General features: G+C 39.5%; 3 protein-coding genes and 1 long non-coding RNA gene across 5 annotated transcripts in view; 3 read left to right on the forward strand and 1 right to left on the reverse strand.

Annotated features, from left to right (window-relative positions):
* Positions 1-126, reverse strand: part of LOC110460553 — a 1309-nt gene extending 1183 nt beyond the window's left edge. Inside the window, exon 1 of the long non-coding RNA XR_002464027.1 lies at positions 14-126. This is a non-coding gene — a long non-coding RNA (uncharacterized LOC110460553). The remainder of the gene's footprint in view (positions 1-13) is intronic.
* Positions 1-4483, forward strand: part of LOC110460552 (RNA-binding protein 5-like) — an 18662-nt gene extending 14179 nt beyond the window's left edge. The window contains exons 17-21 of the mRNA XM_021513528.1: positions 320-589; positions 807-875; positions 1153-1241; positions 2142-2268; positions 3250-4483. Of these exons, the coding sequence (XP_021369203.1) occupies positions 320-589; positions 807-875; positions 1153-1241; positions 2142-2268; positions 3250-3375 (681 nt within the window). The 3' untranslated portion in view covers positions 3376-4483. The remainder of the gene's footprint in view (positions 1-319; positions 590-806; positions 876-1152; positions 1242-2141; positions 2269-3249) is intronic.
* A 4422-nt stretch (positions 4484-8905) lies between these two features.
* Positions 8906-14201, forward strand: LOC110460556 (carbohydrate sulfotransferase 5-like). 2 transcript variants are annotated; one of them, XM_021513532.1, is made up of 4 exons: positions 10677-10765; positions 11233-11347; positions 11630-11828; positions 13359-14201. In XM_021513532.1, exons 3-4 carry the CDS (start codon positions 11671-11673, stop codon positions 14176-14178), a joined length of 978 nt encoding a protein of 325 aa, XP_021369207.1. In that variant the 5' UTR covers positions 10677-10765; positions 11233-11347; positions 11630-11670; the 3' UTR covers positions 14179-14201. The 2 variants fall into 2 exon arrangements, with proteins under 2 accessions (XP_021369206.1, XP_021369207.1); XM_021513531.1 differs by lacking the exon at positions 11233-11347 and having other exon boundaries at positions 8906-10765.
* A 1130-nt stretch (positions 14202-15331) lies between these two features.
* Positions 15332-16153, forward strand: part of LOC110460551 (carbohydrate sulfotransferase 1-like) — a 5025-nt gene continuing 4203 nt past the window's right edge. The window contains exon 1 of the mRNA XM_021513527.1: positions 15332-15563. Within this exon, the coding sequence (XP_021369202.1) occupies positions 15461-15563 (103 nt within the window). The 5' untranslated portion in view covers positions 15332-15460. The remainder of the gene's footprint in view (positions 15564-16153) is intronic.

Here is a 16153-nt window from a genome sequence, read left to right on the forward strand (position 1 = left end):
TAAAATATGTTACCTGCCCTGACGATGAGAAATATATAAAATATGTTACCTGCCCTGACGATGAGAAATATATAAAATATGCTACCTGCCCTGACGATGAGAAATATATAGAATATGCTACCTGCCCTGACGATGAGAAATATTTAAAATATGTTACCTGCCCTGACGATGAGAAATATATAAAATATGTTACCTGCCCTCACTTTTGTTCAAATGCTCCTCTAACAACCATTCTAAAGCTGTGAGCGTCTGTTGTTATTAGGACCATACCATATTTGGCTTAGGTTTGTGTGGTAACAATCTTTCATCTACATTGTAGGCAAAGGGCAGTCTTGAAGACAAGAAGATGATGCCCCCACCACCAAACGACAAGGCAAATGTTGGTCCTACTCCTGGTGCAATACTAGTGGCCTCGTATGGTGGAGACAGTGACTCGGACGAGGAAGACCCCTCGTCAGCTGGTGGGACTGGCCCAGTGGATGAGAGCAAACTGACTGACTGGTCAAAGTTGGCTTGTCTCCTGTGTAAACGACAGTTCCAGACCAGAGAGATTCTCATGAAACACCAACAGATGTCTGACTTGCACAAGGTATGTTTATCTGGTATTCTCAGAAAAGAAAAAGGTTCAGTTGGCAATAGGATATATATTTATTTGATGAGTTTGCATCAAAAACTCATAGAAGGTCATGGGACTAAATGTGTGTTTATGTATACAAAACAGTTTCTTTCGGGTCAAATACATAAAAAAAATCTCAACAAAGACGAATGATATGAATTGAAATAATATTTTGTATTTCCAATTTCAGCAAAATCTAGAGGCTTTACATAAAACAAGAAATCAGAATAATGCTGCATCAGAACAAGAAAAGCTACAGGTAACTATCCAGACTTAATACCATTCCAGAGTTAAGTGTGCAATGAAGTGGGAGGTTATTGGATTGTGGCTAGTATGGTTAGCGTTCAGACTTGTGTGTTTTGTATCTTTTTAACATTTGATAGGTAATGAACTTAATGAAAAAGTAACCACCAATTTACAACCCTGAATAAAGTTGAATAATTGCATCATTATACAGCTTATTACAAGCATTCTCTGTCAAGGATGCTCATTTATTGGTTGTACTCAAGTGTTGATATTTTACTGTTTGGTTGTAGTACCGAGATCGAGCTAAGGAGAGGCGTCAGAAGTACGGAATACCACCCCCTCCCGAACCCAGGATGAAACGGCCAGATATACCCATAATGTAAGCATCATGTCACATCCACCTGTAAAAAAAATATGTTAACTTTTTTTTTCTGTTCCATAATGTAATAATTAGAGCTTTGTATGATATTTAAAAAGTACCATTTTTCGAAGTATTTCGATGTTTTAACTGCTAACCTATTTTATACTCCAACAATGTTAGAGGTCTTACACGGCGAAAAACTTTTGACAGGCGCCGCGTAACCTCTAACTGCCCATAGCTGATTTTCCCGATGCTGACGATCACATTTTCAAAGTTCGGATTAAGAAATAGTACATCGTGTTTACATACATGTAAATGGTCAAAAGGGTCCAATTAATATTCCTTTCCATAAATCCATGATTATATGAGAAAAATTGCGTGTCAAAGACATAAATAATGAGTTTTTCCTCATTCGAAGCGAAGCAGACAACATTTGCCATGATTTTTCCGGTTAATACAAAAATGGATTACATGTAATGTTTCACAAGCGGAATACAAAAAAACTCCGTATCATTTCGTTCCGTTTGAAATCCCCCCTGCTATTTTTCATTAATCCAGAAGCCATGTTTTAAATGTAGGTCAGAGATGTGCTACAATGACATGGACATGTATTTTGAGTGTTCTATTCCGTAATATACTATATATTTGTGTCTGTGACATACATATGAGATCTATATTATATAAACCGTGAGTAGACATCGTTGTCATGAACTGTTAACCACTTAAGTGAGTTTTGTCAAGCCGATTTTGTTCCGCCCGAAGAATTAGTGCTTCGGAAATGAGAGGTCGCAGTCGGCAAAATCATATCCGATTGAAAAAAGGCCAACCAGCGGCCTCTCATGTTATGGGAGTAACCTATTTTACAGACTGCTATTATTGATTTAGTCTTTGACATAACATCCATTAATTTGATTTCAGACCAGAACAACCAACCAAAGCTGGTATTGGCCAGGACAACATTGGCAACAAGCTTCTACAGAAGATGGGCTGGTCATCTGGCCAGGGTCTGGGCAAGAAAGGACAGGGCATAGTCAACCCTATAGAGGTGGGTATCTCTGGTTAATCAGCTGTATAACAAAATAGGTTAGGCCAAAAAAATAAATGATTACTTGGTTCTCAGGCCCGCGCACATTTTTTTTAGGTCACTGCATTGCCGATTTTATCGTGAAAGTCATAAAAAAGAATCTTGAATGTGCCAGCCACCGTCTTTAAAAAAACTCCGGAAAATTGGTCCGCTTGGTGATTTACTCGTTAGTCACCCAAGTCCCGAAATCGTTTGAATATAGATAAGGATTGATATACAGGCAAGCGTTAAAATGATTATGACTTATTAGTCTTGTGTACAAATAACGCTCATTTCAGAATAAATAAGGAATGGGGGGTTCGTGATTCTCATCTTGGGGGGGATTTCCCGGAGGCTTGCTCTGTAGCGGGGTCTCTACACAACTATAAAAAGACAAGGTAATGCCCACAATGAACGTTTGACAAACTACACAATAAAAAAAAACCACCCTCATCTCGTTTTTTGCCATGTAAAATGGGGGAAAAAATACCGCCCTGCTGCATTTCTTTTGAAAAAAATTGGCCCGAGAACCAAGGAATTAGTTTTATTTAGCCTTATGTCCAATTTGACTAATCACTATTTGCCTATCACATGATGTTTGAATATGCAGTTCGAATACAGCTTCATCATCAAATGCCTTATGTGAATAAAACAGGTAATTAATTAGTAAGTTAATCTTGTATTGTTAACTGTTAGGAGACTGAAGAAGTGTATTAGGACATCAGCCAACTGCTGTATGGCAACATGACTGAACAATTCAAATCAAGTAAAACTAAAACAATTTGTTTGTGTTTTGTACTTAAATGAGCAAACAACATGCTGTAGAACGCTGTAGCTAGAGCACTGATACATCATTGAGTTATCTATTAATGTCCTCATACATATGTCACACAATGTGTGAATGCCAGGGGATTTGTATCACTTGTGATGCCTTGTTGATATTGAACTACTTGTATGTTTCAGGCTAAGCGACGCATGCAAACCGCTGGGTTGGGCATGAGAGGGTCTTCATACGGAGCTAATGCTTCAGATACATACAAGGATGCAGTGAAAAAGACCATGTTTGCTCGCTATCAGGAAACAGAATGATGTTGTCGGACACAGAGTGACAAAGATAGTTATAAGAGACTTTCCAAACAAGGATTCTCTTAACGCTGCCATATCTAACATAGGAGTGTGTTGTAACATGAACAACACAACAGCCCTAAAATGTTGGAAAAGCTCAGGGACAGAGCTGCGAGGATGTTCTCCACACGAGCTGTAGATTTACTTAAAAACACCAACAACAAATTGGTTAGCATGAATTTACAGTACACATCCCTGGTTCTGGCGAGCACAGACCCTTGTGATGTGCTGGGGAGCACAGACCATTGTGATAAGCTGGGGAGCACCAACCCTGGATCGCTTCAGTGAACAGATACCAGTTACAATCGAGCCACAATGAGCAGACTGCTGAACAGGGCCCAGCTTACAGGCAGAGACTTCAAACAGCCCAGATGATTGAACTGTGGGTCAAGACTTCTGGACAGTGGTCAGGATTAATGAAGGGGTTATATGTGCATTGACATTAAGGAAGACAGGTCACAATTGCTCAAAGATTTCATCTACACAGGCTAATCATGATAACGATCATTCTTTTGCGTTGCTTTACTAGATTATTTGATTACATGGCTGTAATGTCAGACTGTAATGTATGGAAATTGATACTAGTATACAGGTTTCTTTGATAATCTATGCATGTTACTATAATAAAAAACAAAACACGTCAATCATGAATAATTTATATTATGTCCAGTTTGGCACATTTAAATAGGCTGCACAAATGTATACTTCTGTTTAGTGAAAGTTGCACAAAATGGTGACTAAAAAAGGTCAGTGTCCTGCAGTGTACACGTGTGCCTATAAGTTAGACACCAAGGGTGGAGGGAACGTGACAACATCAGCTTCCTGCCCTGTGTGTCTTACGGGTTTTACCTCAAACACCCTTTCTGGTGGTTGTTTTCCTTGACATGTGTGAATAATTTCCTATGGTGTGAAGATTTTGATACCTGTGATATTTTTTGTTGTCTACATTGTACCAATGTTGTTATGATACTTGACCTGCTTGTTTTAAGCATGGTTTTACCTACGATGATACGGGATGTAGCAATCTCAATAGAAGTACTTTGTGTTTCTAATAAAACTGCTGAAGATCATATACATGTATTGTGTTCCTTTTATGATAAGAAATTGATGTTGGATCCCCAGACTCCATACATTAATGCTGAAATCATCCAATCAGCTATGGAACCACTTACATTTGGATGATGTAAATTTTCAGGAATCCTACATAGATAAACTGAATACTTATTTTAAAAGATTTTTAAAATGAAGATCGTTATACATGAAGTATTTCTATTTAGGTAGTAAGGGTCATGATATTAAATATATATTTATTGCTGATTAAATGAAAAATGTCCCCACGACCTATTGGACCAAGGTCCTTACGCAACCCTATGTGCTAGCCACCAGTTCATGCACTTAAGGTGGCTTCACACTTTCGCAATTAACCAGCAAAATTCGTTGAAATTTTCATATAATGGTTATGCAACTATGTAGAGTTGATTTTATGAAAATCTAAACGTTCCGATAGTTTGGGGACATTTTTGGAAAAAATAACAAAAAAATGAATTTTCGTCAATTTTAATATTTTCGGTTTTTCTTGTGTGTGGCATTGTTCGGAACAATAACAACAATAAAAAAAAATGAAAAGAAGCATTTCTAATTAACCCTACAAATATTTTATTAATCGCAAAATATGTAACACATGTTACACAGTGTTTTTTATTGAATTTGTACGGATAAAAGTGATTATCTACAAGCTATAATCAAGCAGGACACAAAAGATCTATACATATAGAGTGGGAAATTGAACAAAATATACACAATGGCTTAATAATTAATTTATTTTACATTTTACAATCACTTTGATCCGGGTGAGAGATATCTTCCTTGAAAAAAATCGGAACTTTTTGCAGAGGATGAAATTTACACAATGACAGTTGTCTCTGTTTACAAAAATGATGGAAATAAATCAAAAATAAATCAAAAATATGATATCAAAATTATCAATTTAGTGTTCTTTAATGGAACCAAATTACCATCAGTCTTGTACACTTTGGACATCATTCCACAGTCCGCTAACTCACGGTATATTTATAATTACATGTCGGGTACATATGTGACCAGATGCTATCGCATGGTATGCCGTTCTCACGTGCACTCACACATGCATTTCATAGGGATCTTGATATTTTACAAAACATTATTTTCACAGAGTAAGTAGACTACATTTGTAAAAACGATTTAATCGACAGAGTGAAACTCTCTCAACAGCGAAAATCGTAACGCCCTCGAGCTTATGAACTCGTGTAAGCACGCGATATGCACATGTGAGGTTGGTCCGTCCGCATTCCATGTGTTTCCTATATGATCTTCTTGAGGTCGTCTGGTCTCATGTCACTGACTTCCCGTGAGTCTGTTTATGTCTATAAATTGGAAAGCTTTATTCTTGAAGTACGTGTGATTATACATTTCCCGGTAAAATCTCGATATCGGGTGTTGACACATCATCGGCACGCACGTGTACTATTGTTTACCAGGGGCCTGTTCGTTTATGCGGAACAACCGGTTTGACCGTTTAAACGAAAACGGCCCAGGTGTTACTATAATTTGCACTACGATATTGAATGCCCGATACGCAATACGGAAATGACGACACGGTGTACATGCACATATAGATCAAGATAATTGAGTCCGAGCTGTACTTTTTTCGGAAGTACGTCACGAAAATGGACGCTGATGACGATGTGTGAAGCCACTTTAACTGCGATTATGGTTATCTTCGTATGTACTTGCTCTTCAAGTTGAGCCTTAGACCCAGACTGGCTCCTGTCTCAAGAATACTATTTTTTCAGAAAAAATGTATATGGATATCTGATTCTAGATAAGTTTCAAACTAGATGGAGGTTATTTTGTAGAAAAAGTACAGTTGGAAAATTCTTAACAAAACCTTATGGGCTCCAATAGAACTGGAGACCTCATGACCCAAGTAAGCTTAAAACCCATCGGGATTATATTATCAAAACGCAAAGAGAAAGCTTCAGAAGTTACTTTGAATTTAGAATATAACATACAGGTGAAAGATAAAATAGCCAACTCAATATTTGATTCAATCAGGAGAATATCTCGGCATCTGCCATAAACAAGCACCACTTTACAATTGGAGCCGGAAGAGGACATTTCTCTCGACTGCGCAGGTCCAGTCTGATCGTAGGATTGGTTGAGACATTGGATAGGTTCAACCAAGATCAATGGTCAACGCGTAGCTACTAAGCAAATACTAGGTCTCCAGGACCACGGTCTGGACCGTCTTCAGAAACTAAAGATGACAACAATGTCGTATCGTAAAATAACACAAAGAAACTACGAAAATCAAGTGGATTCATCAATCTCCATGGATATGAAGCAGCACGATATAAAAGTAAAGGCTATTCCATATTGTAACAACAGTTCAATTCATCAGACACGAGAAAACATTACTTCACACTCGGGTAATAAATGTTTGGAACAACAGTGACCGATGACTGCTACAGAAGAAAATTCTTTGAAAAAAGAAAGAATAGGAAAATATACAGACGCTTGCAGATCAGTAAAGTAGTATGGGGACTATCAGGCTCCATCGGAATTTGGACAAATGTAGTCTAGCTTCGGATTCTTGGAGGGGTAACATCCAACCATCCTAAACTGGACTAGGACAAATGTAGCCATATGGAAAGGTGACAATGGTAAGACCGTGATCTGTTCCTGTGATCCGTCGTCCACCCCTTTATACAATTCTTATTGTCGTTACTTAAGGTTTCCCCCTGTAGGCTCAGGGACAGAATAGGCCTGCTGTATCCCGCTACATGTTGTAAGACGCAAATAATGTGGGGCCCCATGCAGAATCGGGGTCTTTCTTCTGTGTTTTCTGTTAGGGGGACATTGAAGAAACCACAACTGGTTTTTTGCTCCCATTACAACATGTGGGATCTTTATTAGCCCACCATCAGATGATGTGGGCTTTTCAAATCACCCTCCGTGCATGGTCCGTCCGTCTTCCGCCCTTCAACAAATCTTGTTATCGCTATTTCTCAGAGAGTGTAGGAGGGATCTTTCTCAGATTTGATATGAAGGTTCCCCTTGGTCTGTAGTTGTGCATGTTTTGAGACTAATCAGATAAACAAAATGGCCGAAAGGTGGCCATCTTGGATTTTGACAGTGAATGTTTGTTATCGCTATTTCTCATGCATTTCTCGAGGGGTCTTTCTCAAATTCTGTGTGTAGGTACCCCTAAGTCTGTAGTTGTGCATGTTAACCTTTGAGACTGATCAGACAAACAAAATGGCCGAAAGACGGCCATCTTGGATTCGAACGGTGAATGTTTGTTATCGATTTTTCTCATGAATTTCTTGAGGGATCTTTCTCAAATTCTGTGTGTAGGTTTCCCTAAGTCTGTAGTTGTGCATTTTTACTTTGGAGACTAATCAGATAAACATAATTTCCGAAAGGCGGCCATCTTGGATTTTAACAGTGAATGTTTGTTATCGATTTTCTCATGAATTTCTGGATGGATCTTTCTCAAATTCTGTGTGTAGGTACCCCTAAGTCTGTAGTTGTGCATGTTAACCTTTGGAGACTGATCAGACAAACAAGATGGCCACAGAAAGTACTAATGAGATCATTCTGATATTGTAATGATTGGATCTACTTCTCTAACAATTAAACAACTGTACTAGTAAGTACATGAAACGGTGCATTTACTGTTTACACGACTTGATCAAACAGATAAGAGAAAAGATCAAACTGACAAAAACCAATGAAGATGGTACAATGGTGGGCGCCAAGATCCCTCTTGGATCTCTTGTATTTTCTCTCTGCTACCTGAAAACCCGTTTGTTTCCTAGTGGCTTGCTTGGCAATTCCTCACTTTTGGTCGTAGTGTTGAGCGATCGCCCAAGTGGTAGGCAATAGGTTCTGTCCCCAGGCCTGGACATACTAAAGTCCTTAAAACGGTAGTTGTTATTCCATGTTCAACTTTCATCGTTTAGGGTAATGACAACGACTGGTTCATCCATTGTCTGTTCAATTTGGACCCGTAAAATACTGTGCTGGGTGCCTTTGGCATTATATTTTAGTGACGTAGCACTATACAGTCGGCATCAGATCCGCGCTATCGCAAGGAGGCAAGAACATCAAAATACCCACATACCGTACACACATACACACAAGCACACATACACACAAGCACACACACACACAAGCACACACACGCACCAGCACACATACACACCAGCACACATACACACAAGCACACATACACACAAGCACACATACACACAAACACACAAACACACAAGCACACATACACACAAGCACACATACACACAAACACACAAACACACAAGCACACATACACACAAGCACACATACCCACAATCACACATACCCACCAGCACACATACACACAAGCACACATACACACCAGCACACATACACACAAGCACATATACACACAAGCACACATACACACAAGCACACAAACACACAAGCCACAAGCACACATACACACAAGCACACATACAGAAAACACATTGAGGCACTTCCTTAATTAGTCTTAGCTGTTATAGGACGTTAACTCATTCACCCCTGACATTTCCAAAATGACATATTCCAACCTTTGAATTGGAAGAGTTTAAAGGTGTCTTCAGGGGTGAAGGACTTAAACAAAATAAATCCAAACCAAACCAACTTCTAACCTATTTCTGCTTCCTAGTTTGTATATTTCTTTTTCAGATAACGATTGCATCCAGGAATAAGACATCTCATATATTCCTTTCTATCGTTCTAGCACTGTTCTAGTCAATTAGTCAAAAGACCGTCTCACTTTGAAAGGAAAATGTCAAATACAGCAGTTAGATCAAAAGTCGCCACATATTGCAACTACATGTATTGGTAACATGATTATCAATTCATCGAATGAAAAGATCACTCAGAACACTTGCCGGTTATATTTTGTTGCTTTCATCTTAATAAAAAACAAAAATCAAAGAAGTCCCGCAAGGTACGACTTTCTATTCAGAAATGCGTATTAACAGTTTTTGGCAGGGCACTGGGATCCTTAAGTAATGAAGTTCCTTAACTTTTGCTTTGACAATAACTTTCCGGATTAGTAAGAACGACCCGGTCAGGTTACCTAACACAAACGGAAATCTGTCCCAAAATGGATTTGCGAGAAATACCCGAAGTCGTTTCGCGTTCGTATTAGCTAGAATGACTCGAAGTGTGTTTCCGAAGTCTACCGCCGGTCGGATTATCTAGATAGACTCGAAGTCTGTTCCCAGTCGGATTAGTGAGAACGTAGATAGAGCGAATCAAAGTCTGTTTCTAGTCAGATTAGTGAGAACGTAGTTAGAGCGAATCGAAGTCTGTTTCTAGTCAGATTAGTGAGAACGTAGATAGAGCGAATCAAAGTCTGTTTCTAGTACGTAGATAGAGCGAATCGAAATCTGTTTCTAGTCGGATTAGTGAGAACGTAGATAGAGCGAATCGAAGTCTGTTTCTAATCGGATTAGTGAGAACATAGATAGAGCGAATCGGAGTCTGTTTCTAGTCAGATTAGTGAGAACGGCTTGAAGTGTGCTTTTCGGTCGGATAAGGGAGAAAGGGACAAAGCCTGGTCCTCTATATACTCCTTATACGTACCAAGGCAAACATAACACAGCACCTTAATAGCAAATAGCTGCTCGACCGATAGCACGGATGGAGTCGGCATTTATTCATAAATATGATATGAATATAATGAATACGCATTAACAAAATAACTACTCTGACTTCATTTACCGTACACACAAACAGTCCTCCCACATATACCCTCGAATGGTTCATAGCCATACAAATGTAAAACCAAGCGCGCCACCCAACCTGAAAACCTTATTAGGCGCGACAGGAGGTGAACCATCCCGACAATGCTTAAGTATTTTTTACAAAATTGATGCTGGGATTTCTTAAATATGACGATGCCCACACATACAAATGTTAAATGTATTGTCTACACCGAATACATTTCCTGTAACCTTTGACCCCTGTCGCTTTCTCGTTTACACAAGTGACAATACGCGCGACCGAGGCGACACACTTTTTCACGATCGATAACACAATATTAATACAAGCTAGTGTGGACGGACAGGCGAACAACGGCTCGCTGTGATTTCTGTTGGTCACCAGACGCAGCTTTTCTGTTTGGCGTGTACGGCCGATGTATTCTTGGTAGGAGTCACAGTCCCCAGGGTGATGCGGACTCGTTGTTGGAGGTTATGGGCTCGACACTCCGCATTCCCGAACCCCCGGGCAATCGCCCTGTGGCTGGTGGTTGGCACTGGCCTACTGTACTACTCTCTCTGTAAGTATTTACACTCAACGTTACTGACAACGATTAAGATGATCGATATATGTAAAGCAGTACATTTCAGAAGTCTGGAGTGCTGTGTTAATTAACAAACCATGCACAGTCTATATTTGGACAACGATCTTTTCACTTAAATTGTTCACTTGATACACATAGCCGTCTATTGAAGGAGGACTCGCGTCGTCATGCTCTCTCTAGTGAAAGACATTTAAAGTCTTCATAACAAAAAACATAGGTGTTCAGAAAAACGCCATGTGGTTAAAATCAATTTATTCGACCATATCATCCACTATATAAATACGTATTTAAGATTCGACTTTATCAGTATACATGTATTTGCTTTATGAGAATGCTCTACTACGCGTTTCTCTTTTTATGAACAATTTGAAAGGACGTTTTGTGGGTTCTACTGGTTCTTTTGTACCAGAATGTTGTTCTTTAATGTTTATTTGTGGTTGCAGAATGTGCCGAATGATCGTCCTGAAATATTTCTTTGGTATTTCATGGTGTGGCCGTTCTTTGTTTGACGCATGTATCCGAATGTTCATATTCGAAAGAATCTTTGTTAATGTTTAGGTAAGATCTTGTATATATTGTGAACAATGTACACGGTTTCTTTGTGAACCAGAATGTCCGGCTTTTAATAAAAAAATACATTTAAATTTTGAACCAGAATATACTGTTTGTTTGTGATTCCCCATCTACGTTGTCTGTGTAACATAATGATTGCTGTCGAAAGTGCTTTGTATCATTGAAAAGGGAATATCTTAAACTTTAAACTAGTTGTAACTATATGCACTTGGAACGTCCATTAACCCATTCTCTTGTGTATGATTATGCTGCATTAACTAATTTTAGCCTCCCTGTATGACTTCCTGTATCCAACACCGAATCGGTCCATGGTGCTGGTGGTGGCGTACATGCGCAGTGGGTCCAGTTTGGTGGGAGACATTCTACAGCAACACCAGTCTAGTTTTTACGTGTTCGAGCCCCTCCGGGCCGCCACGGATCTCGTCAGCAACAACCAGTCGTTAACTTTCTATAACAACTCCGTCAGGTGAGTGGAGTTGTCGTCCCTTACACTCATTTTGTGCAAGGAACGTCAACTCTGGTTAGAGATTTGTCACTTTTCAGACTACCTACATTAACATCACATTGTCTTGGTCTCTAGCGCCGATCGCTTGTTGTCAAGACCACGGTTTGTGGTCTGTACACAGGTACTAGCCTCGTCTGTTAATACACCTATGATATGATTATATTATAGGTGTATTGGCAGACGAGACTAGTACCTGTGGTCTGTAGATTTCTATGGTGTAGGACTTACATATTTGTTCAAATAAGTCTACCTTGACCCACTTTCAAGATCACGGGTCAAAAGTGTTGGCATTGCATTAAGTTTTCTTCAGCCATGATGTCTAGAATATTGATACAAATGTATTTGGCTTTGCTCAGATAAATTACCTTCAAATATTCAAATAAGATAAAGGCACCTATGGAAATATGAAGCCTGTTGCAACCCTCGTCACCTTATTTCCCTCCATCCTCGATATCCAGGGGTTACGTTTACTTACGTTCTCTGCACCCCTGGAATACCAAAACTGAAGGTTCATTGTGCGCAACCTTGTTGATGAGACAAGGAGACTAGTTCGATCCTTTGATGTACTTCAAAAGAATCTCGCATTCGCGTAACGTTAAACATTGACTGACTTTTTAGTCGGGTGTCTCTCCTTTGTAATCCTCCAAGGACAGGAATCAGTCTAGCGATTGGTCAGGATTTTTGTTACCCGAGACCAATCTTCAATTTTGCTATGATATATTCCATGTAACAATTGAGTGTCGCGGAGGTTGATGGACAAAGACAATATTATACATTTCAGTCCGAAATGAAGCCAGATGACATAGTACAATTCAAGTTTGTGAGCAGTCTTACACAAAGGTCAGAGGTCAAATTAACAACAGGAATTACAACGTCAAATATACCAATACAACCTATATAATAAGAACCTACACTTAAGTGTCCGCAATAGATCCATTTGGCGAAAGTCATGTCACCAATACGACACTGCAAAATGTGTCATCTCTTTCTGTGTATGTCATTAAGGAGTAGTTTCCTTTATTGGCCAGGCTGTGAGGTGATAACTCCAGTTAGACAGGTGTGAATTGTTTTGGACACGTTATACATACTGTAGTATATACTAGCATGCATACATTCATAATAATCGACACGTGTGATAGGAACTATTAATGCACTAGACACTCTTCAAACATACAATTCATATGCAATGACAGGTGTCATATACATTCTATTTATATATAGCGTCACGTGGTATACATTTACTATTTATATCCAACAACACGTTTCATACAAACTATTAATGGACTAGACACTCGTCAAACATACAATTCATATGCAATAACAGGTGTCATATACATTCTATTTATATATACCGTCACGTGTTATACATACACTATTAATAAATAATTTATATCCAACGACACGTATCTTACCTAAACCATTTATATACGCTAAAAAATGTTAATTCTAGTTTTCAATATTTATACTTTAAACGGGGTTTTTTTTCTGCAGAAGATATACGTCCAGTGAGGAGATAGTGCACCTCCACGCAGACCTCCTCTATAATTGGTTCACGTGCAATTTCACCAACCTTGACCTTGGCTCTCTGACATCAGATTACCTCAGATTCTACAGTTCCTCCACACTCCCCTACTACAATTGTCTTCAGTGGCACGGACGTGACGTCAACTCCGTCAAGTATTGCCTTGGTTACCTGCAATCCTACTGTGCACACAGGGAACTTAGAACGATTAAAACCATTCGTCTCAACTTGGAGACCGTCGACCTTCTGCTCGGACGGTTACCAAGGTTACGGGTGATACACCTTATAAGAGACCCACGTGCAATAATACATTCAAGAGTTCGCGTTAAACTTCTAACGTGGGGAAATATTCGACAAGAAGCTACCGAACTTTGTGCCAAAATATCAACAGATATTCTGTTATCTATTAAATTGAAACATCAACATCCAGAAAGATTTAATTTGCTTTTATATGAACACCTTGCGGAACGTCCCGAAGTAATAGCCGACAGGATATACACCTTTGCGGGGCTAAACATGACAGCATACGTTATGAGATACGTGCAATATTTGACAAGATACGGACGGCGCCTGGAATGTTTTTGGTGTACACAGAGGGGTAACTCTAACCGGACAGCCAAACTGTGGCGGGTATACACGCCGTACTCGCACATCCGGACTATCGATGCAGTCTGTGGTATGGTATACCACGTGGTCGGGTACCAACCAATCACTGACGAGAAAGCACAGCTTCGTAACCTGTCAAATCCGCTACGGAAAATTGTCGACTTTACTGTTGGGTCATTTTAATGGGACAAATTAAAGTTATGTGCTAATGATGATGGTTTTATTATCGTTATTTGTAGAATTCTTCTCTCTGACGGTGCATACTTAATATAGTGCCACACGTTTGTACCAACGAAGTCAGTACAGAATGTAAGGAACCAATGCTTTGAATTAGACCACAGTAAACATTTTGCCTCATTGCGCATGCACAGTTACATTTCACTACGTTAGCGCTATAAATTTTTATTATACCCGACTTCAAATGTCGGCGTACAGGCAGTTAGTTCATCAACACTCGTGCCTCAAGACGGCCGATAACTCCTTGCCTGTTCTGAACGTTGTTCTTTGTCGATCTTTCGGACTTTCATTTGCCTAAGTACGGTGGCTGTTTTGTGCCGTCCTCTGTCATGTCTGAAAAGACTAAAAGTTACTTTTGATTTTCGATGTTTCGTCTTTTCTCAAATTTCGTCTTTTCGGGTCGAACCCCCCNTTGGTGGTGAAAAGACGAAACAATGAGATTTGAGGTTTGTTGATTCTCGTCTTTTCACCCCAAAAAGACGAAACAACGAAATGGCACAAAAAAAAACGTACCTAAGCATGAGACATCAATTATAAAAAGCATCATAGAAGCTGAGAGGATAACCAGCTGAGAGGACATCGCCTCGGAGATTGTAAGTGTAAAACAAGCTTAGAGGACATCACCTCGGAGATTGTACATGTAATACAAGCTAAGAGGATATCGCCTCGGAGATTGTACATGTAATACAAGCTGAGAGGATATCGCCTCGGGGTTGTACATGTAATACAAGCTGAGAGGACATCGCCTCGGAGATTGTACATGTAATACTCACTTGTACAGTATATGCGTTCTCTTTCAAAAGTGTTTGCGATTATTTGTCTTTATAAAAACAACTGATTTGTTCAATTTGCCCTCAGCTGTTTCCGTTTGTTCTTGCTGTATATCCGATTAAATAATAAAAAATATAGTGGCGGTACTTCTCAACAAGTGTTTTGTCCCTGTGCAAGACACTCGAGTCCCGTATTTAAACACTGACCAACCGAACCATGACGCGTCCCTAAGACTGCCATGGTATCATTGTCTTTACAATAATCTTGGTCAGATCTTAAAGTGCGATTTGGATTGCTTGTAAATTACAGTTTTTGTTTAACCAAGCATGTGTGTATGTGTGTGTGTGCGATATATCCTGATCAAGTTTGGTTTACCTGTTGTCCTAGCTGTCGGATGTGGACACCTTGTGTTTGCATGCGGTACTGCGGTCTGTACCACTTCCGGTGAAGCTGTAGGATGCGGTGCGTGCGGTGCTGGGCCAGGTACCGGTTTCTGGTATACCCGATATCCTGTTGGATACTTATGGCCGCTACGGCTTATACCGTGTACAACATGGCGGGTGAGTACATTTAGTTCCGGAGTAATCGACCGTAATATGTGTGATTCTTGAACGTTGGGTAAGATTTGATTGGTGACTTTTTGAAGCTTTTCGTTGATGGCTGTCTTTTGAAGATAACATTCAGTACTTAATGTAGTCGGTTAAAATCTCTATAAAATGATAATTTTCCGTCACCTATGAGTGTGTTACGTTTTATTTCCAAAACGGTGGTAGACTCGGCTGGTGGATTATTACTCCCAGAGGTTTTCTATAACCTTGATGGCCACAGTATCTCTTTCGAGTATTGGCGCGAGTAATTTATAATATACACACTTAAGAGATTTTTAAATTGAAATTAACCAGTACACTTATACATTTTTAAAACCCTAAATTAATGTGTTTTACACACCTGCCCATCTTTTTAAACAGTAGTTCAGACAATTTGGATTTACAGCTTTGTGGCCCCAGCATCACCGATGAGTCCTAGAAGGACGAAACAGCTGTATGGTGCGGTGTTATTTAATTTTCACATTCTGTATCTATTACCTAATGTTATAGGTACAATCACGTGTGTGTGTGTGTGTGTGTGTGTGTGTGTGTGTGTGTGTGTG

The sequence above is a fragment of the Mizuhopecten yessoensis genome, unplaced genomic scaffold (genome assembly GCF_002113885.1).
Source record: "Mizuhopecten yessoensis strain PY_sf001 unplaced genomic scaffold, ASM211388v2 scaffold10431, whole genome shotgun sequence".
Classification (NCBI taxonomy): domain Eukaryota; kingdom Metazoa; phylum Mollusca; class Bivalvia; order Pectinida; family Pectinidae; genus Mizuhopecten; species Mizuhopecten yessoensis.